A 22,723-nucleotide genomic window follows, 5' to 3' on the forward strand; every position below is an offset into this window, starting at 1 on the left:
CCAGCTGAGGCTTTGCTGGAGAACATTGTTTCCTGGAGGAGCCATAAACAGGCTCAATGGGGGGCCTGGCTCTTTATCTGGAGCATGTCAGTTTCAGATTCCCAAGCTCCATCCAGGCCCACTGACTCCGAAGCTCTCGAATAAAACGTAAATAAGTTATGTATCATGTTTCCACATTTACATGTCATCTGCAAGGGATTCTACCATGTAACCCTGGTTACAAAGCACTGAACTGGTACAACCCCTTTATTTTCCTGATGAGGAAACTGCAGCCCAGACACCTGCCCAGGGTAGCACAGCAAATCGTGGCAACCTCGCCGTCCAGCACTCTTCTGGGTCTCCAAGGCCTCCCTTCTTCCCAAGTGTGTGGACGTCGGAAGGCCCATGTGGCCAGGGAGACTGAGCCCTGAGGTTGCTGACAGGAGGCCACTGTGGCCACCAATGCAGTCATCTGGTGTTTCTATTTATTGACTCTTTAAACTTCATTATCCAAAGAGAGTTAATACATGACTGTTTGGTAGCAAGAGAAACACAATCTAAGACCACAATGACCCACCCACCCCAAACAAAACCAAAACCAAACAGAACAAAACAAACCCCATCTGAAACCAAACCTTTGGAGTTTTAGCTGAAGAAGCCAGGGGGCTGAGGGTCAGAGTGGCTCCCTGCAGTCCAGGGGGTCAGGCAGAGGCTGCTCTCAAGTGGGAGCCTTCTCTGTTGAAGAGGCTACATTCAGCCCCTCAGCTTTGGGGGGTCCTTCCTGAAGGGGCTTCCCTTGGCAGAAGGGGTGTGGAGATGGATTCTGTGGTCAGAGTGAGGGGCTCCTAGGTCTGCCCTCCAAGATGACCGTATGTGCCAGTGCGTGAGACACAGGGAAGCAGGGCCAAGGACTGGGGGCGACTGTGAGGAGATCGCGGGCCCATTTCTCTCACCTGAGAGAAAGCCCTGTCCAAGGCCCCATCAGTGTTCCCAAATTAGGGAACCACTAAAGGCACCACCAACAAACTGGGAAATGACAAAGCCTGGCAGGTCCCCAGATGGCAATCACTGCCCCCTAATAGTCAGCATCTTGATCTAGAGGACTGAGGGCAGCCCCATCAGGCTGGGGCCCTGGAAAGTTTATGTCAACGGCCAATGTTTAGGGCCTTGGACATGCAGTGTGCGTACGTGTGTGTCTGTATGAATGGAATGGGGCTCAGGGGCGCATGGGTCCCTCCAGGAAGGCTTGGTTAGAGTCCCAGGGTGGTCCCCAGGGCAGAAATAGGTTTCTTTTCCTCATGTCATTTCCTCAAATCACCCCGACCCCAGGTCACCAGGTCACTGCATAAATAAGTGCTTGGGAAGGTACACATCTAAAAAGGAACATAAATACTGTACATGGGGAATTCCCCAGCCTTCCTGCTGCCCTCCAAATATTGCACATGGCCCTCCCCAGCCCCGTGGGGTCCAGACCCAGCTGTGTCTTTGGTAGAAGCTCCAGGGTCAGAGGTCCTGGTCCGCCCACATGTCCCCCACCCGATCATGACTGGGAGCACCGGGGCAGCCAGAGGGTCGGGAGAAGCCGTGGCCTGGCTGGCCAGCGGGTGTTCCATCAGGAATGCTTCTGCGAAGACAAGGCAGAGCCCACGCAGGCACATGTGTGCCCCTGTCTGGACGCTCCTGGTCAAAGTCTGCGTGTGGGCTAGGAAGAGGCAAGCAGGCTGAGGGCAGGTGGGCGGGCCAGTCCTGGGCCACGGCAGACAGGGTCACACCCTCCACAGGAGGAGGTGGTTTGTGCTGTCGTCTCGGCCCACAGTCTCACTGCTGCTGCTGCCCCCACTGCTGAGTCGGAAGTCCTCATAGCCATCACCTCCACTGATAACCAGCATTTTAGGCCTGGCCGGGACGGGGCCTCGGTGCCGAGGGGAGTCCCGGTGCTCCAATGATGGCAGCTTCTCAGGGCCTGGGGGCAGAGGCGAGGATCTGTCAGCCTGGGGGTGAATGGAAGCTTCACTGTCCCATCAGGGCCTGAATTCCCACACCCCAGAAGATAGGAAGGAAGACGTGCACACTTCCTATGGGGGAATCCAACTTTCTGTTAGCTAGGAACTTATTTAGAAAGAAATGCCCACTTCTTGGCAGCCAGACTTCTTATGTCCCATCTGTAATCTCTAGTCAGGAGTCACATAACTTCCCAAGGTGATGCCACTTCTGATTTTTTTCTTTTTACAATGTAAGTGCCCTGTAAGATGCCACTTTCTATCTCTCTTGATTACTGCATGCAATGTCCTTGCATTAAATAAGCCTCCTACTTCCAACAGCCCTTTCCCAGGTAGCTTAAGTCTTCTGTGAACCCAGACAACTCCTGACCCGAGGCTTTATTGCTTCCTGATTTCCATGGCCACTTCCTCTTGGGAATATCATTTCTTGTCCTGCCAAAGCAAAACTTTTCTGGTTGTGACCTCCTGATGTACCTCATTTCCTGCTGTTTCACTTTTTTTTTTTGAGACGTAATTTTGCTCTTGTCACCCAGGCTGGAGTGCAATGGCACACACTCTTGGCTCACTGCAAACTCCACCTCCCTGGTTCAAGTGATTCTCCTGCTTCAGCCTCCCGAGTAGCTGGGATTACAGGCATCCACCACCACACCCAGCTAGTTTTTGTATTTTTAGTAGAGATGGGATTTCACCATGTTGGCCAGGCTGGTCTTGAACTCCTGACTTTAGGTGATCCACCCCCTTCAACCTCTCAAAGTGCTGGGATTACAGGTGTCAGCCACCACGCCCGGCCGTATTTTTATTTTTATTTTTTTGAGACAGGGTATCACTCTGTCACCCAGGCTGGAGTGCAGTGGCGCAATCTCTGCTGACTGCAGCCTCGACTTCCCTGGGCTCAGGTGAGTCTCCCACCTCAGCTCAGCCTCATGAGCAGCTGGAACCACAGGTGTGTGCCACCACACCTGGCTAATTTTTGTATTTTTTGTAGAGATGGTGTCTCACCATGTTGCCCAGGCTGGTCTTGGAATTCCTGGGCTCAAGGGATCCTCCCACCTCATCCTCCCAAAGTGCTGGGATTACAGGTGTGAGCCATCGCGCCTGGTACCATGCTGTTTCACTTTCTAATTCTCAGTCCATTTTCTGTGCTAGTGCCATTCTATGTTGTTTTCTGTTGCTATTTCTATTTCCTGCTCTGTGCATCACTTCCTGATTCCACTTCCTGCCCTATACATCATTTCTAGTCCTATGCTATTTCCTGGTGTATATAGGAAATATATACAACAGAACATATTTCCTACATACATATTCTATTTGTGACATATTCTACCTCTTAGGTTATAGTTCCCTCCCTGTCCTCCCTGTCTCCCATGACATTTCTCTGGACAGAACTTTATATACACACAACACATGCAGGTGCACACGCACACACACACACACTATCCTAGATTTCATTTGGGGACTTCCGTGGCCTATTTCCTGTCATATATGCCACCTCCAGCTCTATGTGACACTTTTCCTCCCTCTTGAAAGCTCTTCTGGCAGGATAATGGGGAGTCCTAAATCAAATGTCCATGATCCCTGGCTTGGGGTATGATGCATTGACCCACCTGTGTCTGGGGGAGGTGGTGGGGTTGGGCAGAGCAGGTTGAAGCCATCTGGCAGCTGGACTGCGGCCAAGAAGCGGACGTGGCCAGTGTGTCCCTGGCCAAGGCCTGTGGGACTGAGTGGCGCCCGTGGGCAGCTGACAGTACCGGGCGAGGTGGGCATGGTGAGGACGACACCAGCACTGGTGCCCACCCACAGCAGCTCCTCACACACCAGCAGCGCTGTGATTCGCAGACAGGCAGCCTTGTGCTGCCGGATGATGGCATCCGAGCCTGGGATAGGAGACAGACCACAGCTGGGGCTGAATTCTGGCCCTGGCTCAGCCTCCTCTACAATCGGGCAGAAAGCCTCCAAGGAGAGCACTGTGGTAGTTTGAGGTCAGTACCTGCCAGCATCCTGTGCACGGGAGGGGTGACGTCTACTTCTGCCAGCTGCTCAAAGGTGTCTGGATGGTAGAGACACACGTGGGCACTACCTTTCAACGTCACCCACACACCCAGGCTGGAGTCCACCATGCAAGCCACGCTGCGGCTTGAATCCTGACCCACGTAAAACGTGTGCTGGGGAAGGCGGGGGAGAAGATGGGTCATTGGCAGGCCTGCCTCCCTTGGCCCACCCTAGCCTGGAGCTTCACCAGTGTCCATCCCTTACAACTCACACTAGTGTTGGTCCTTGGTCTGATTAACCTTACAAGGCTTGGTTTCACCAGCACCTCCCAACTTAGTTCTCAGGAATTACAATGGAGGTGCTTTCTCCCCATTAAACTTGAGTGATTTAAGGATCAGAGAACTTCAATGCTTAAAGGGTTCTAAAATCAGTCACTGGCCTCCCCCTGGACAGGTGGGGAAGCTGAAGCCTAGAAGGGAAAGGTCACGCAGCAAGTCAGTCACAGAGCTGGGGCCTGAACCCAGGGCTTTGGACTCTTGCCCAGCCAACAATGGAATAAGTGAGGGAAATTAAGGGAACGCGTTGCCCCTGGATACTTCTGACATGTGTGCAAGTGACATGTGCAGCAATAAATGCCAGAGTCTAATGCTAATGGATGTTGACATCAGGAAGGACTCTTGTCCTATCCCCAAAGGACCCTAAAACCTGAGTTGAGAGACAGGGTGGGCAGGAGGATGAATAAGATTCCTAATGTATATGGGACACTTAATGTATTCCTCATCAGCTAGAGAGGAAGTGAGGATCGAAGGAGGACAGGGACTGGCCAGTGTCACTCTGTGGTCAGAGGAAGGCCCTAGCCCTCTGATGGATGCTGCTTATGCCCCTACCATGGTCTCCATCTCCCTCTCACACGGACCTAGCTCATCCCATGGCACCAATTCCATTCCCCCATCCCCTGCTACCTCCAGCTGCAGCGTGTCAGGGCTCAGGACAAGGACTCGGTTCTGGCAGCCACACCACAGCCGCCCACCCACAGACACCATCTTGGTGATGGGGCTCCCCTGGGTGCCCAAGGTCACTGATTTGAAGTTCTGGGGGTCCCAGAAATGGCCTGGAGTGGGGTAAAGAAAACAGGAAATTCACTCCAGTTCTAAATTTGAGCCTCAGTCTCCCCTGAAATGGGATGTTAACATTCCCCTTTATAAGCAAGGACATCAAGGCCCAGAGAGGGCCTGGGAGTTGCCCAAAGCCACATCTCCAGGAAAGAGCCCCAACACCAGTAAGGGGACAGGGGCAGGGTGTGGGGGAGGGCAGATACTCACCTGCTTCCCTTTGGTAGACCACAAGCTCTCCATTCGCCAGAGACACAAACACCTGGTTATTCAGATACCTGGGTAGGGAAAAGAGGAAGCAGTAAGGGAGTTCAGGCAGCCAAAGTGGGTCACCCAGGACCAGGGGAACCACAGATAGAATGGGTATGGCTCCCGAGAGGCCACCTCTTCCCACCCCTTATTCTCCAGGTGGGGGTTGCCTGAGGCTAAGAAAAGGGAGTGACTTGCCCGAGCTCACACAGTGTGTAAGAGGCACAGCTAGCCTAGGGCCAGGCCTCTGGCTTCCAGCCTCCACAGAGAGGAGGGACAGTAGAGCAGGGGGCCCAGATGAACAGAAGGAGGCCTGCACGTGTGGCTGAGAAGAGTCTAGACAGGAAGGGCCACCCTGGGGCCTTACAAGATACAGGTCACAGAGGCCGCGTGCTGGAGCTTCATGCTGTTCCTGCGGTCACGGATGCTGTCGGAGGACTGGTACACGTGGACACTGTGGATCGGGGTATGCACCTGGGACAAATGCTTGGGGCACACCAGCCCCTGGAGTCATCCCTCCACCTCTTTGCCCATAGCACCACGTCTTCAATGCTGGGTGCCTGCCCAAGGTACTGAGGTCCCACAGCCTCCCTGGGATTGTCAGACCCACTGACATCCCTGGTCAGCAGTACCCTTGAGGTGTGACCCAAAGCCCTCCTGCCTTGGCTCCAGGGGACCACATGATTTTCAGAGCAGGGAGCTCAGAGTTCTGGCACTGTGTCCCTAGTCCCTCCCCTGTCCCTACCAGCCATCCTCAGTGCCCAGCCACACGGAGCTCTGGTAGGCCTCAGGGTCGACACTCAGCAGGTCCTCAAGGCTGCCCCGGGTGAAGGAGCCGTGGCTGGAGCGGCGAAGGGCTCTCCCATCCATTGGGCTGGTGCCGCAGGGACCACCAGGCCCAAAGGAGCCAGACAGTGGCAGGAAGCCTGGCTCCTGCTCCTCCTCTGAGCTGGTGGTCTCTGCCGTGGCCTCCTTGGAACTCGGGGTCTCCTCATCTGAGGGAGACAAAGGTCTCTGTCTCCATCCTCCTCTGCCAGGCCTGGGACCTGATATCTTTCTAAGCCATGCATCCCTCCTGGCCATGACCCTCCGGAGAGCCTCTCAAAGCTATTCTTCCCCATCCCCGAGGCCTCTGCATCTGCTCCAGCCTGCTGCCCTGCTCACCGACAGCTCAGCACTAGAGAATCCTTGATCTCGCCTGGCCCCTCGGACCCAGTGGCCACACTGTGGGTCCCCACTCCACCAACACCCCATCTTCCTTAGCTGAGTGCTCCAAGGTCTTCATGATCCCGCCTGACTGTCCCACTGTCCTCTGGATCCTCGGTGTCACATCCCCTGCCCTCATTGCTCTGTGTGCTAACATCCTGAGGTCTGACGCCATGCCTTTGCCCTACACTGGTCCCTCCTCTCCCCCTCCTCTGGGCAGTCCACCCTGCCTGCCAGTGCCAAGTTGGAGGAGATGGCCAAAGCTCACTGCCAAAGCTGGAGGAGATGGTGGACCGGCTGGCCTGGCTCTGCAGCGTCCCCGAGGGGCTGGGCGAAGACTCATCATCAGAGTCACTGTCAAAGGGCACCAGCTCTGGGCGGGGGTCACCCTCGGCGAGGCCCGGCGTGATCTCCAAGCCCGAGCCTGCAATGGAGATGTGAAGGCAGGGCTGCTGCCCCGGCTCCGCAAGCGTCGCGGCTTCCTCATCCGCAGCGGCCTCGACGTCCAGCTCCGGCCCGGCGGGCTCCGGTGCGGTCTCTGGAGGACTCCTCAGCGACGGAGGAGGCTCCCTGCGAGAAGAGAGAGTGAGGATGAGAACAGCTACAGGGCCTCGCTGGCGACGCCCACCGACCCCGCCCACACTCACCAGGCCCCGCCCACAACCAGGCCGGGGCGGCCTCAGAGTGTGCTGGGACAGGGGTTGGGTCTCCCAGGCCCGCGGTGCCGCCCACCCCGCCGCCCAGGCCTCACCGGTGGCAGCGAGGCTGCAGCCCGGGCACCGCCCCGATGCAGAGGATGCGGGCGGAACAGACGGCGATGCAGGCCTCCACGTCCGGCTCGGCGCGCAGGCTCAGGAGGCACACCTGGCCCACATAGCCGTCGCTGTTGCAGACCCACACCTCAGGCGAGGGCTCCGGGCAGCTGTTCAGAGTGGGAGCTGCGCAGGAGAACTGCAGGAGGCACCAATGGAGAAGGTGAAGTGAGGAACTGCTGCCGGCATTCCCCACTCCTGGGAAACCCCGGCAGAATGGAGGGAGGCAGGCCTGCATGGGTGTGTATGGATGACCTATACACCCCTCTACACACGCGTACACATACATGCGGTACAGGACCCTTTTTTTTTTTTTTTTTGCGATAGGTTCTTGCTTTGCCTCCCAGGCTGGGGTGCAGTAGTGGGTTCATGGCTCACTGCAGCTTTGACCTCCAGGGCTCAAGCAATCCTCCCACCTCAGCCTCCCGAGTAACTGGGACCACAGGGGCGGGCCACTAAACGTGCATAATTTTTGAATTTTTTGTAGAGATAGGGTCTTGCCTAGCCTGGTCTTGAACTTTTAGGTTCATGTGATCCTCCTAACTTGGCCCCACAAAGTACTGGAATTACAGACGTAAGCCACCGCGCCTTGCCCATGTGACCGTCTACACATCAAATGCACTCATGCCTATGGGATACAGGCCATCATGCCTACATGTACACACACATATCTCCGGATATAATCATGGATACACCCATAGAAAAAATGTGATGCTGGTAACCTCTGTACATATGTATGCAGCCTCATACAAGCACATAAATGAAGTTACTTCCCATCATTCATATAGCTTTTGTTCACATGCACAGATACAGATATGCACGAAGCATACCCATATACATGTATACATGTAATACATATGCAGCACCCACGCACATGTACAGAGAGCTGAATTCTCCAAGACATAAGGAGCAATAGCAATGTTCAAGGCATATACACAATGTCGTACACAAAACAAAAATTCATGAACACCTGCTGGCTTTGAAAACATGCACCCACGTGACCCAGATGCAGACATACCTGCATGCCACTGCGGGTTTTCATGATGGGGATGGCCTTCAGGAACTCAGGGTCTAGACAGCTTTTGCTGGATGCTGTAGTGGAGATGCACAGACAGACAGACCCTGCTTAGCATAGCATCCATCTCACCCTGGTCCTGCCCCTGACCCATTCCCCTTCCTCCCCTGCCCCTCAGGGTCTCTCTAGTGGGAGGCCTGATCCCAGCCACATTAGAATAAGGCAGTTGCTCCTGGCCTCAATCTTTTCCCATGTGTATTGTCTTGGGGTTAGACCCAGAGGTCTCTATGGATCTTCTAAGCCATGAGCCCTGATCAATAGCTTTCCCTGATCCAGCCCTGCTCAGAGTGTGTGTAGGGAGGGTATGGGGAGGGTCTTGGCTATTGGTGCCCACTATGGGGCAGGTCCAACAGACAGTGAGACCTTATCCATGGAATCCCCTCCCTGCCAGGGAGGCCACAGCTATTATTCAGTCTGATGTTTCACTGCAGAAGCCCCCCTCCCCACCAGGTGGAGCCGGAGCACAGAGCACTGTGGTTCTGGCTCCTGAAGTCACAGACAGCTCTGAGATGCCTCTGGCCTCCTGCCTGGAAGCTCTAGGAGGAGAAGGCCAGCATGTGCCTTGGCTTACCCAGCTTCCTCTTGGCCTCATCGAAGGCCTGTTCAAAACCAAGGCGGGCGTCAGGGTGAGGGAACTCAAAGATGTAGGAGTCGGTGCCCTCGGGCCGAGTGGCGCACAGCTCCAGCTTGGTTGGCGGGAAGGAAAGTGCGTAGCACAGCGCCTGCTTCTCTGACAGGTCCCGGTGCATGGCAGCTGAGAGGTCCCGCAGCGCATCGTCCAGGCTCTGTGGGGAAGAGGGCCCAGGCCTCAGGCCCCAGCGTCTCACCAGAGCCTGCACCTGCCCTTAATGTGTGGGGACCTGCCTCTCTCCTCAGACAGCAAGTGGGACTGTCTCCTCCCTCAGACCTGGATTCCTTTGATAGATGGGGGATGGGGCCTCTGTCACCCTCGGATAGGGATGCAGCTATGTCTCCACCCTCAGACCTGGAACATGTTACTTCCCCCATATGGAGGGAGGCTGCAATTTTTGCTTTCAGATGAGGGAAAGGGATGTCTCTTCCCTCAGGCAAATGTCAGGGCTGTCTATCTCTCAGATAGGGTCAGAAGCCTCCCACCCCCTGGCTCCCCAGCATCGGGCAGAGGGCACAGACCTGGTGGGGGAAACCAAGGCTCTCAGAGAGCTTGCTCATTTGGCCCAGGGTGGTGAGGTCCTCATCAAGGCGGCTGATGGCCTTCTGGATGTTTTCCCGATTGGTGGCTTGGGATGCCCCTAGAGGGGAGAGAGGAAGGCCGTGGACTGATACAGAGACAGACAAGGTCAGGCTGGGACAGACTCTCCTTCCCTCACTGCATAGCCTGCAGCTGGGCCTGGGGTGGGACCTGACAAACCAAGAGCATAGAAACCCCAACTTGGGAAAAAAGTTAGCAGGCAGGTCCCAGAGGAACCCCAGCCCTGTGAGCTGGGGACTGGGCCTGATTCAGAGCCATGTGGCACAGGATGTCAGGCCCACGGAGAATTCCCGGGAGAGCACGGAGTATGAAATGGTGGCTGGCTCTGCGACACACAGGCCCCGGCTGACACGGAACTGCTGCGGCGTTGCAGCCTCCTGTGGGGGCCCTGGCAGAGCAGGCAGAGCCCCAGGCAGTCAAATGTGCTGACCAAGAGACTCATCGCCCCACAAAGGAGGGGGCAGTGCATGGTGCCCTGGATTTCTATGGTCCTATCCCATACCTGAACACTGCCAAGCGGCTGGTCCTGCAGACGGCCTGCCACCCTCAACCCAAGGCTTGGGACGCACACTCTGGACCAGTGGTCCATACATGGAGCTGTCCCTCCACCGCTGGGCCAGGACACATGTGTCTTGAAATCAAGGGAAAAGAAGTTTCTTTTTGCTTTTTCCTAAATGAGTTTCTTTTCCTGTTTTTCTCCAATCTAGTTTATAGAATGTGTTATTGGTGTATATAAATTTAATATTTGGGCCACAGGTTGCAGAATGGTAAGGCAGCCCTGGACGGGTCATGACAGCACTAGAGACATGGACCCTGAGACTGGCAAGTCCTGTCTGAAGTGGCCCTGTGACCAAGAACCCCGTGGGGGTGAGAGGCAGCCTGCTAAGGAGGGGAGGGCACGCTTTGTAACTGTAAGATGGAGTCACACTGGACAGGGAGGCTGTCTCACTGTGTCTACGGGAAGAAGAGTGTGTGCCCGGTGGATGGCAGTGGAGTTTCCTGCTAGGCCGAGGCTGGGAACAGCTCTGCTGTTGCCTGAATGTTTGTGTCCACTCAACACTCACAGGTTGAAATCGAATCCTGAGTGTGTTGGTATTAAGAGGCGGACCTGGCCGGACGTGTTGGCTCAGGCCTGTAATCCCAGCACTTTGGGAGGCCAAGGTGGGCAGATCACAAGGTCAGGAGATCGAGACTATTCTGGCCAACATGGTGAAACCCCGTCTCTACTAAAATACAAAAAAAAAATTAACTGGTCGTAGTGGCGCGCACCTGTAGTCCCAGCTACTCGGGAGGCTGAGGCAGGGGAATTGCTTGAACCCGGGAGGCAGAGGTTGCAGTGAGCCAAGATCGTGCCACTGCACTCCAGCTTGGCAACACAGTGAGACTGTCTCAAAAAAAAAAAAAAAAAAAAAGAGGCGGACCTTTGGGAGGTGACCTGGTCATGAGAGGGGAACCATTGTGAGTGAGATTTGTGCCCTGATAAAGAGGCCTGAAGGAGCTTGTTCGCCAAGTGAGGACACATAGAAGGCATCCTCTTTGAAGCACAGGCCCCTTGCAGTTCTGCTGGCACCCTCATCTTGGCCTTCCCAGCCTCCTGAACTGTGAGCAATACATTCCTCTGGTTTATAAATTGCCCAGTCTGCGGTATTTTTGTTAAAGCAGCCTGAAGAGACGAAGCCGATCTACTCCTTTTGACATGAACTGTCCCATCCCAACCCTCACCACCTGGGCAGCCATGTTTTCTTCCATATGACCCTGCCCCATTCTTGCTCACAGCTGACTGGACCAGGAGTGGGCACCTAACTTAAAGGTGGTCATTCTATTGACTTGGACCAATTAGAGTAATAACCAGCTGGTACTCCTACATAGTGGGCAAGCCTGGGTTCACCAAGGGGCTGGGCAAACCTGTCTGTTACCCTGAGGGCCAAGCTCCAGGTGAGCTCCCCTCCAGCTGAGCCAGGAGCCAGCCTGGGTCTGATCACGGGAGTTATGAGGAAGCAGGGGAAGCTAACAGCAGTGAGAACAGGGCCGACTCAGCAAGAAGGGAAGAAAGACAGACGCCGCAGGAGGAGCGGCTCCTGGAAGCTGCCTCAGCTCCCAACAGTCTCAGCCCCGAACAACATGGATGGCTCCAATCAACCCTTTGCTTGCAGTAACTCAAGCGAGTGTCTGTTCCCTGTGTGTGAAACCGCTGAACCAGACAGTGCAACATCATCTAATACTAGGCGCTCAAATGATTTTGCACAGATGAATCAATGGCTAATTACAGTGATGCTGCTCTCTGTGCACCACCCCCACCCAGCTCCCGCTGCCAGCCTAGGTCCCTGCCCAGTTGGAAGGAGGTGTGCATGGACAGAGTGTCTGGCTCCAAATGGGTGCCAAATGGGTCCTTCATGCCAGCCCCCTTGCACTGGATGAGAAAGCGAGGCCCAAAAGTGGAAAAGCAGCTGGACAAGCAGCCAGACTGGCTGGAGCTCAGACCCTCCAGGAGGGCTTCTCAGAGGAAGACCCCAACACCCAGAACCCCTAGCATCAAACCCACCTTTGATGATGTCTGTGTCTTCCAGCGGCAGCTTCCATAGCATCTTGTACTTGCTGGCTGTGTCAATGACACTGGCTGCCGTGTACCTGTGGGGAGCCAATGGGGCGCTCTGGCCAGGGTTGGGGAGTGGGGCTCAGAGAGGAACAACTGCTCCCCCTGCTGGCACCACCCAAACCCCGGCCCAGCCACTCACAGGCTCATGGAGCTGCGCCGCAGGGAGCCTGACTTTCGCTTCAGAGTGGTGCAGACGATGAGGTCCGTGAACAGGAAGAGAGACCGGTCCTTCTTGCCACTGATCGCCTTCTGTGGAGCCCAAGGCAGAATTCAGGGTGGGTGGACACAGTCCAGAAGCCCACCCACCTGCCCATAGTACCCAAGGGGACACTGAGACCCAGGGAGAGTGAGGGCTCTTCCCCAGCTGCCCAGAGAGTCAGAGCAGAGTGGGGACTCAACCAGGGCTCCCCTCGGGGTGAAAGAGCAGGGAGACCTGCAGGTAGAGGGTGTGAGCAGAAGAGAGGACAAAGTGAGGAGGTGGGGACAGCCGGGCAGACACTGGGACACTTCTTACCACTTCAATGACCATCTCCTGTCTCAGGAACCGCCGCAGAGGGGCCTGGAGCTGTGGGACAGGAGGGACAAGGCATCTCGAAGGCCAGTTATTAATCCCTATCCCCTCCACAAATCCCAGTGATCCCTCGGCCCCACTCCATGGGCTAGGCCAATGGAAGCAGCATGCTGCCCACCCTCCCAATGCCCTTGTGCTGCCAGGCCACAGGACCCAAGGTCAGAGACACGTGGAAGAACACAGACAGGTGGAGACGTGTGGCCACAGAGACTGGCAGACATGGATGCAAACACACTGTGGTTCCGGACATGGACACAGCCACGATTCCAGGTGGCCACAGATGCACAAGAGGCCGAGTGGACACAGATGTGGGTGGGGTGGGTAGGGTGGGGTGGGGCAGGGCGCACGCACATCCTCCATGCCCTCGATGTGAGCCTCTATCTCCTGCAGCACACGGGCATGCCGCTCCGCCTCCTCGGCACTCCGCACACCCTTGTTGATGCGCTCAGCCACCTGCTTGATGTTCCGCTGTGCCTCCAGCAGGAGTGGATGGTCCGGGTGGTCCTCAGGTGTGTGCTTCAGGAGGTCCTGGGGTGGGAATGGGGACCAGGCCTGACTGCTTAGCTACCCCTGGGGCCCCAGACTGCTGGAGCAGGAGGGACTATGGGCAGACTCCAAAGAGGACTTTCTTTCCTACCTGACCCCTACAGACCCTGATGTCAGGCACAGCGAGGCAGGGGCCTTAGACCTCCTTGTATCTCCCCATCCTTCCAGGCCTTGCCCACTTGCCCACCCAGCTCCATGCCCACCTTCACCAGAAGCTCGTAGCGTGGGATCCGCTGCACAGGCTTGATCATGAGGTCAGACAGCGCCTGCTTCTCCTTGTTCTCACGCATGCTTTGCTGAAACCCATGGATGGGCACCGTGTGAGGAATGACATGCCAGGGAGACTATGTCCAGGGATAGGTCCCCAGCAAGCCCCTCCAGCTCAGCCTGAGAGCGGAGGCTGGCCCAGTGGCTGGGACTATGGTACCCACGCTGGGAGCTCCTGGGGCCCTCAAAGCTGGCCCAAGGTGAGGGTCACCTCCATCCCCCTGCCCTAGCCCACAGTACCTCTAGGAACTTGAGAAAGGCAGGCCTCGCCTCCTTGGCCACACGCACAGCATCCTTTGCATTGAGGAAGTTATCGATATAGGCGGAATAGATGTTTACTAGGACATCCTTGGAGAACTGTGGAGGAGGAGGCAGGTTGGGGACCCTCAAGGTGTCCCTCACCCCACCTCACCCTGTCCTAGTTTTCACTGATTCATGAGTCACCATCTTTTCCCTCCAACTAGAAATGATACAATCTCTAAGGGATCAGGCACGTGTCCTGTGGCTCTAAGTGTGGTCGTGTTTAGGCGCATGTGCATGTGTACACATGGATATATGAGTGCTCATATTATCTGGGTGTGACTGTTCATGTATGCACATATGTAGACCTGAATGTATCCTGTGAGCTCAGACCTGGTTCTCTCACTTCCAACTGGGCATTTCCATCCCTAGACCTCCACCCTCACGAAGTCCAGCCAGGCAGGTCTCCCATTCCCCGTTCTCTGAGTGACAGACTCATTCTAGCCATTTGGCCTTTGCTTATGCAGATCCCCCCACCAGGAATGCTTTTCCTCATCCAAATCTCGCCCCGCCTCAGGGCTGTGCTCCAGTTCTGCCTCCTCTCGGAAGTACTCCTTTCCCTGACTACAGCTCTGCCTGGTACTCCACCTGGCCTCTGGCTTCTCCTGATTTCCTAGGACAAGTTCTCCCTCTCCATGAAAAGTGCTCCCATCCCACCCACAGTAAAGCTCAGCTCAGGGCAGGACATACAGCTGGTGGCTAATACCTGCTCGATGCTGATGGTGGACTAAATATGGAGGTTATTGGTAAGAAGCCTTGTCTGGGAACCAGGACACCTGGGTTCCTGTCTCAACGGTACCGTGGATAAGCTATGTGACCACATTAGTGATATTTCTGTACCCCTCAGAGTCCTGTCTTTTTTTTTTTTTTTTGAGACGGAGTCTCACTCTGTCACCTAGGCTGGAGTGTGCAATGGTACGATCTCGGCTCACTGCAACCTCCGCCACCCAGGTTCGGGTGATTCTCCCGCCTCAGTCTCCAGAGAAGCTGGGATTACAGGTGCGTGCCACCACGCCCACCTAATTTTTGTATTTTTAGTAGAGATGAGGTTTCACCATGTTGGTCAGGTTGGTCTCAAACTCCTGACCTCGTGATCCGCCCGCCTCAGCCTCCCAAAGTGCTGGGATTACAAGCGTGAACCACTGCGCCTGGCCAGAGTCCTGTCCCTTTAAGGTGCCAACTGCCCCTGCCTCTGGACAGAACAGGGCAGGGTGTGAAGAAGCAAAGGGAGGAAGACAGCCCTCACCAACCACCCCCACACTGGGACACAGCATCCTGTGCTGACCCCTCCGGGTCCAGGGTTTTGCCGTAGTCCATGGTCAGTATCAAGGTCCAGGCAGGGGGCTGAGCTTCTGACACTGAGAGTGATGATGGGCTGGAGACATCAGCACTCAATCCAAGCTGGGACCCCCATCACCCCTGTCTGGTCCCATCAGTTTCTGGGTCAGCAAGGACATTCTAAGATGGTTCAAGGCCCCACCCCACAGCATAGCAAATATATTGAAACATACATCCCACAGAAATAGATATAATTTTTCACTTGTAAAATTTTTGCAAGAATTTTTACAATTTTGCTTTTGAAATTATGTGGCTCTGAGAAACCATTTAGTTTGCATTTGACTATGATTTATCAGTCATCATCGTGTATTCTTGGGAATTCTGGCAAAATAAAATGGAACTGGAAGTTTTTCAGATGTAATTAAATTCTTATAAATACTAAATTTAACAATGAATTAAAATGGCATGCTATGTTTTACAGGCATTTAATTAAATGCTTATTGGTTTTGCTTTCGATGTTCTTTTTGAATTCTGAAGTCAATACCTTTTCTAAGATCTCACTTGCTATTGTGGGAGCTTGACAATTGTACAGTGGAGATCTGGCCTGTGGTGAGAGGCAGTATGGGGTAGGGGAAGCTGGGGCACTGGAAACAGGCTTTCTGGAGTTGAGTCCTCCACCACTTCCTAACTGTAACTTTCATCAGGTTACCAATCTCTCCATGTCTCAGTCACCATCTTTAGAATCAGGGTAACCAACGCACTGTCCTACCAGGGCTGTTGATAGATACAACACATTTAGAACAATGCCTAGCAAACAGGTATGCTATTATGATGAAAATATCTGATGGAGAAAAAGTCAAGACTCAGCCAGCATGAACATCCAGCCCAAGTCCAGGGTCAGGACCAGGGCAGTTATTTTGGTTCCAGTAAAGATAGGGTGGAGGTCAGTACCAGCATCCATCTGAAGTCTGGGTCAGCGTCAGCACCAGCTTGGGGTCAGGACTAGAGTCACGTCAGTGCCAGCCGGGGGCGGGGTAGGGTCCAGGATCAGAGTCAGTGTCTGGCTGGGGTCGGAGTCCGTGCCAGAGTCTGGCCAAGCTCTGGGGTAGGGGAGTGTCCAAGTTCAGGTCCACCCAGGGGCCAGGGTAAGTACTAAGGTCTAGCCAAGTTCTATGGTCAGATCTGGGAACAGAGTCAGTATCCAGGTGGGGTGGGTAGGGGTGGGGTCCGTGGCCACATCCAGCCCCTTCCAGGAGGGCCCGTGCTTGTGGGAGTTGGCAGCAGCGGGGCCACTCACCGACTGGACGAGCAGGGCTCCCACCTTCTGCTGGGCATGCCAGGTCTGCATGCAGTGCCGAACCTGCTCCAGGAATTGCTCGTGGTGCTCCAGGAGCTCGGGGATCTGGTCGAAGATCTCGTCCACCAGTGAAGGGTCACAGAGCACGGAGTTCTCTGGCTGCTTCAGCGGCTGCATGTAGCCCTGAAGGACCCACAGGGTCGGTGTACCCTCCCTCAGAGATGCCACCCACACCCCACCTACACAGGGCCCCTGTGTGAGTGCACACAGAATCACCAGGGCCTGCAGCTCAGCGCCCTGCCTTCCACATCTCCCTCATGAGACTAAGAGCTCTAGGAGGGAGATGGGAAGATCTAAGCTCATGCCCTCATCACTGAGCCCAGGGCCTGGCACAAGATGGGAGCAAGGACGCTCAGGAGAGGTTTGTTTAATTCGTGAACAAGCAGAGCTTGGAATGAGGAAAGTAAGATGGGGCTTCTTGAAAGACCTCCCACCACTAACTCAGCAAAGATTTACTGAGCACTTACTACGTACCAGGCACTGTTCTAAGAATTGGGATACAGCAGTGAATAAGAAAGACCACAATCCCTGTCCTGATAGAGCTTAGGATCTAGTCTGATGAAACACACAAATGGAAGAAATTTTTAAAAATATCATATTTCATCAAATCCAAGAAATATTTTATTTTATGATGAAGTCTTGCTCTGTCACCCAGGCTGGAGTGCGGTGGTGCGATCTCAACTCACTGCAACCTCCGCCTCCCGGGTTCAAGTGATTCTCCTGCCTCCCGAGTAGCTGGGATTACAGGTGTGCGCCACAACACTCAGCTAGTTTTTTATATTTTTCATAGAGACAGGGTTTCACTATGTCAGCCAGGCTGGTCTCGAACTCCTGACCTCAAGTGATCCACCTGCCTTGGCCTCCCAAAGTGCTGGGATTATAGGCATGAGCCACTGCACCGGCCATTATTTTATATTTAAGAAAAACTGGTTGCCAATTAAATTATGATATGCTACCAATTACAGAATGAACCCTGATTTAGGGATATTAAAATGTGAAGACCACGAGTCTCAGAATGGATGACGTGTGGAAATCTCGTAGTCAGTTAAAAGGCAATAATGCGGCAGAGCGCGGTGGCTCAAGCCTATAATCCTAGCATTTTGGGAGGCCGAGGCCAGGCAGATCACCTGAGCTCAGGAGTTCGCCACCAGCCTGGGCAACACAGTGAAACCCCGTCTCTACTAAAACAGTAAATTAGCTGGGCATAGCGGCGTGCGCCTGTAGTCCCAGCTACCTGGGAGGCTGAGACAGAAGAATTGCTTGAACCTGGGAGGTGGAGGTTTCAGTGAGCTGAGATCGCGCCACTGCACTCCAGCCTGAGCGACTAAATAAATAACTAAATAAATAAGGTGATAATGGTGTGAAGATAAAGCAGGGAGGGTCGTGGGAGATCACGAGACCACATGGGAAGTTACTGGAGGCTCTTAATGACACTCTCTGAACGCTGTTTTACAGATTTCAGATCTGCTGGCCAGTCTGTGACTAAAACTCCCGTTATTTTACGTCAAATCTAGATGCAAAGATGCTCCCCTAGCTTTAATAGCCCAGCTCAGGGGCCAGTGCGCTTGTGGAGAGGTCCCCCTCTACTGGCCCTACGCTGTAACTGCAGACTAAAGAAACAGGAGGGTGTTGTTTGAAAAAGCATATGTGATGTTGCAATAACATTTATATTAAACATTTTTAAAAATCTGGCTTGTTTTGTAAAACAAGCTTGAGAAAGCAAAGCTCAACAGAATCTTCTCTCTTAGCTGGGGATTCTGAAAAGGCTGGGATGATGGTGAGGAGATAGGCAGGCAGTCTCCTACCCACAGGTGAGCCAGCTCCTAGGCTGGGTCAGGGCCCGCTGCTCCACAAGGAGCAGGAGCAGCAGCTAAACCGCTCACCTCAGGGTCCCAGCACCCCACACAGAAGCGGGCACACAGCAGGAGGAAAGAACAAACAATGACTGAGAGCCCAATACGGAACCTGGCACAAGCCAATGCCCCATTCACTCACCAATGCTCAGCCCGCCCAGCACTGGGGCACCTCACTGCACAGACCCCCTGTGGGGCTGACACGTTGAGTGGTGGGAGGCAGGAAAGAAGCACAATAAATACGTAAATTACTATACAGCATGGTGGAAGACAGTGAGTGCTATGGAAAAGAGGAGTGGGATCAGGGTGCCAAGGGGAGGGGGGCTCGTCAGGGTGGTCAGGGAAAGGGGCGTTAGCTTCGAGTGTTAGAGTTGAAAATAGGCTCAGAGGGTGAGGGTGATGCTGAGGAAGGGTGTATCCCTAGGACCTAGTTTCTTTTTTCTTTTTTTTTTTTGAGACGGAGTCTCGCTCTGTCACCCAGCCACCCAGGCTGGAGTGCAGTGGCGCGATCTCGGCTCACTGCAAGCTCCGCCTCCCGGGTTCACGCCATTCTCCTGCCTCAGCCTCTCCGAGTAGCTGGGACTACAGGCGCCCGCCACCACGCCCAGCTAATTTTTTTTTGTATTTTTAGTAGAGACGGGGTTTCACCGTGGTCTCGATCTCCTGACCTCGTGATCCGCCCGCCTCGGCCTCCCAAAGTGCTGGGATTACAAGCGTGAGCCACCGTGCCCGGCCAGACCTTGTTTCAAATCCTCCCTCCTTCTGGCTCCTAACTTCTATTTAACTTCTTTGTTCATTTTGAACACCTGGCCTGCAGGAACAACACTTATCAATTAGTGAGGGCAGTGATCGTGGAAGTTAACACTGGGACTATGGAGTCCAATCTCAATTTGAATACCACTGTGCTCCAGGCAGTGTAGACTAGTGGGGGACAAGGAGAACCCAGAGTCACAATGACAGGGTTTCAACCCAGGGTGTGGCACTTCCTAACTCTGTGACCTTGGACAAGCAGCTTTACTTCTCTGTGTCTCAGCTGCATCATCTGCAAAATGGGGTTTATAGTCAGGCTTATATGAATTAACTCACTGTTCTAACGCATTCAGAACAGTGCCTAGCACACAGTGGGCACTCGGTGAATGTCAACTAATCCCACGCACTAGATGGATGACCCTGGGCAAGTTTCTTAACCTCTGTGAGTCTTTGTTTCTTTGTATACTTTGTATAAAGAATATAATATCTACCTCACAAGGTTAATACAAAGATTAAATGCAACTTTTTACCATGCTTGCAGAGCTGCAGGCAGTATGCTAAATTATAAACATGTCTCTCTAATTATCTGCACTCAAGGCAGGTCTATTATTATCCCCTCTCTACAGATGAGGAAACTGAGGCAGAGACTGGTTATGTGACATGCTCCAGGTCACACAGCTGGCCAGGAGATGGAGCCAAGTTTGAATGCTGGTGGCTTGGCTCTAGAGTCATGCTCCTGACCTGGAGCCAGACCTCAGTCCTCCTCCCACACTCCAGGGCTGCCTCCAGGGACGGTCCTGGGGTTCACGTGACATCCTCCTGTCCACCTCCACCTTGCTCACCCAACACTCTGGCTTTCTCCACCCACAAGTCCTGCACCCTTTCCCAAGTGCAGCCCTGGATGGGTCCAGGAGATTTGGCGGAGGTAGAAAGACATGCCCAGGCCCTGCCTGCTCCCAGCTCTCCACTGCTCCTGCCTCCTGCCTGTGAACAGGCATGGGTGCCGTCATCACCTTTTGTTTTTTTGTTTTGTTTTGTTTTTTGAGACAGAGTCTCGCTCTGTCACCCAGGCTGGAGTGCAGTGGCAGGATCTCGGCTCACTGCAACCTCCGCCTCCCGGGTTCAAGCTATTCTCCTGCCTCAGCCTCCGGAGCAGCTGGGATTACAGGTGCCTGCCACCACGCCCAGCTGATTTTTGTATTTCTAGTAGAGATGAGGTTTCACCATGTTGGCTAGGCTGGTCTTGAACTCCTGACCTCAGGTGATCCACCTACCTCAGCCTCCCAAAGTGCTGGGATTAGAGGTGTGAGCCTCCACGCCTGGCTCACCTTTAAGTCTTCTTGATGGGAGATAGGTAGATTAGCTACATTTCGCAGGCAAACTTGAGGCTCAGAGAAGGTGAGGTGATTAGGCTAGTATCACCCAGTGAGGATGCAAGTGACTTAAACCCTGGACTGTCTGACCCTAATGCCTCCAGCTCTCACCTAGGGGATGGCAAAGGACCCCCTCAGGCCCCTGCCATGTCTACTCCTCCTGCCTGGCATTCTGGCTGCATCCCTCCCATGGCTTCCTTGCGTGCACAGGAAAGCCCAGCTCCATGCCCAGCAGCCTTCCTTCCTGAAGCCACCCGGCCACCTCTGGTTCCCTGCTGCTCTAGGTTCCTTCCAGCCTCCCGGCCTTTGTCCCTGACATACCCTCTGCTGGGAGCCATCCCTCCGGGCTCTCTCTGCTGAAATCTACCCACCCTTCAGATCTCAGCTAAATACCCCAACCCCAGGGAAGCCCTCCCTGACCCCCACACCAGGGTAGGCCTCCTTCTGTGTTCTCCTTTCCCCCATGCACTTTTTAAAAACAATAAACAAATGCAATGTATTTTATGATAAAATATATATAATATAAAATTTACCATTTCAAATGTACAGTTCAATGGTATTAAATACATTCATAATGTGTGACCATCCAGCTCCAAAACTCTTTTTATCCTGTAAAACTGCAACCCTATACCCATTAAATAGTAACTCCCCATTCCCTCCTTTCCCAGCCTGGCACCCTTTCCCTGGCACCCACTATCCTACCTTCCATCTCTGAGTCTGACTACCCCAGGAACCTCATGCAAGTGGAATCAGACAGTGCTTGTCCTTTGAGACTGGCTTCTTTCACTTGGCATCGTGTCCTCCAGGCTCATCCATGTTGTAGGACGTCAGAATTTCCCTCCTTTTAAGGCGTATCCCTGTTGTGTGTAGGTTCTCTGTGTGTGCACTTCTGCATCACCACATGTCACTGTGTGTGATGTCTGGCTGGTCACTGTCGGTCTCTGCCATAGACCGTGAGCTCCAGAAGACAGGCCCTTACCACTAATGCCCCTGCACAGAGAACACTACCTGGAGCGTAGAAGGGGCTCACTGTGGATTTGTGGAGTGAGTGAATGAATGAATGGTGAGTGAGTGAACGCTCTGGATGTTTCCATAGGGTGAAGGTTCTACCTTTATCCTTTGCTGTCACTCTGCCCAGCTAGCTTGGGCAAATTTATCCTCAACGGTGACTGCCAGGCCCCACTTCAGCTCAGGTCCACACTCATCCAGCCCCAGGCCATGTGTGCATCCCAGCTGTGGGCCTTCCCAGGTTCATGTCTGAGCCTGAACTCGCCACCTTGCTCCAGTTGTGCTTCTCCCCTGGGCCCCACCTATCCGAGACCAGGAGTCCAGACATCATCTTGGGCTTCCCCACCTTGCCCCCCACATCCAACCAGTTATCACACCTGGCCTGACCAGTTCACCTCCTGAGTGTCTGTCCTCAGCATTCTCTTCCTGTAACCTCTATCCTTGCCTGATCTCAATGGCCTTGACCTCCTCTTCTGCCACCCACCTTCCCAGCTGTCAGACAGACTTCATGAAGCATGAATCAGGCCACATACCTCCCCTGCTTAAAGCCCTTTGCTGATCATCCAGGGACCCTGGCAGAATCTACTGCCTCCGACTGGTGTTCTAGGCCCCCACAGTGTGGCCTCTGCCGACTCCAACAGCATCGCTATAGGACCAGTGCCTTGTGCTCTGTGCTGGCCACGTAGACCTCTGAATGTGCCAGGCCTCACTTGGCTTTGCAGTGTGCCATTGCTGCTGCTGAGAAGATAGGTCTCGGTGGAAGCGAGCACCTACTCCAGGAAACCTCCCTGACCCCACGCTTAGCAGGTTCCCCTCGATGTTTCTAGAGTGCCCGTATACTCCACTATGTACTCAGCAGGGCGGTGAGCTCTTGTGGCAGGGGCTGGTTTCTCTTATTCATCCCTGTGTCTCCTGTACCTGGAACAGGGCCTGCACACAGCAGGTGCTCAATACTGAACTCTATTCAACTCATACTTCCCAGTCAGTGAATACAATGGAGGGGGCACACCAGAGGGAGTTCACGGATCTGAGTTCAGGGTCAGGGTTGCCAGGGGGATGGGACGTGGAAGAACAGCAGGGTAGGGACGCCTGCCCTGGGGTGGCCTGACCCCTCTGCATTCTCTCCTGCCTGGGAGAAGGCTTCCTCCTTCTCTGGGATGGCCATGCTGGG

At 54.1% G+C, this 22,723-nt stretch overlaps 1 protein-coding gene across 3 annotated transcripts in view; it reads right to left on the reverse strand.

Moving 5' to 3' along the window:
* Positions 1-228: 228 nt before the first annotated feature.
* The window catches only part of ARHGEF17 (Rho guanine nucleotide exchange factor 17), a 61,166-nt gene continuing 38,671 nt past the window's right edge, over positions 229-22,723 (reverse strand). Inside the window, exons 3-21 of one of the 3 annotated variants that reach the window (XM_003254743.4) lie at positions 16,509-16,691; positions 13,874-13,990; positions 13,570-13,662; positions 13,172-13,348; positions 12,764-12,814; positions 12,389-12,498; positions 12,196-12,281; positions 9,575-9,693; positions 8,994-9,207; positions 8,366-8,439; positions 7,287-7,486; positions 6,804-7,105; positions 6,075-6,324; positions 5,697-5,783; positions 5,291-5,358; positions 4,931-5,079; positions 3,967-4,141; positions 3,584-3,853; positions 229-1,942 (exon numbers count right to left, since the gene is read on the reverse strand). In XM_003254743.4, the coding sequence (XP_003254791.1) occupies positions 1,746-1,942; positions 3,584-3,853; positions 3,967-4,141; positions 4,931-5,079; positions 5,291-5,358; positions 5,697-5,783; positions 6,075-6,324; positions 6,804-7,105; positions 7,287-7,486; positions 8,366-8,439; positions 8,994-9,207; positions 9,575-9,693; positions 12,196-12,281; positions 12,389-12,498; positions 12,764-12,814; positions 13,172-13,348; positions 13,570-13,662; positions 13,874-13,990; positions 16,509-16,691 (2,922 nt within the window). In that variant the 3' untranslated portion in view covers positions 229-1,745. Of the gene's footprint in view, positions 1,971-3,583; positions 3,854-3,966; positions 4,142-4,930; positions 5,080-5,290; positions 5,359-5,696; positions 5,784-6,074; positions 6,325-6,803; positions 7,106-7,286; positions 7,487-8,365; positions 8,440-8,993; positions 9,208-9,574; positions 9,694-12,195; positions 12,282-12,388; positions 12,499-12,763; positions 12,815-13,171; positions 13,349-13,569; positions 13,663-13,873; positions 13,991-16,508; positions 16,692-22,723 lie in introns of all 3 variants that reach the window. The other 2 variants (XM_030829327.1, XR_004033639.1) reach the window with 2 other exon arrangements.

This window comes from Nomascus leucogenys, chromosome 15, assembly GCF_006542625.1.
Source record: "Nomascus leucogenys isolate Asia chromosome 15, Asia_NLE_v1, whole genome shotgun sequence".
NCBI lineage: Eukaryota > Metazoa > Chordata > Mammalia > Primates > Hylobatidae > Nomascus > Nomascus leucogenys.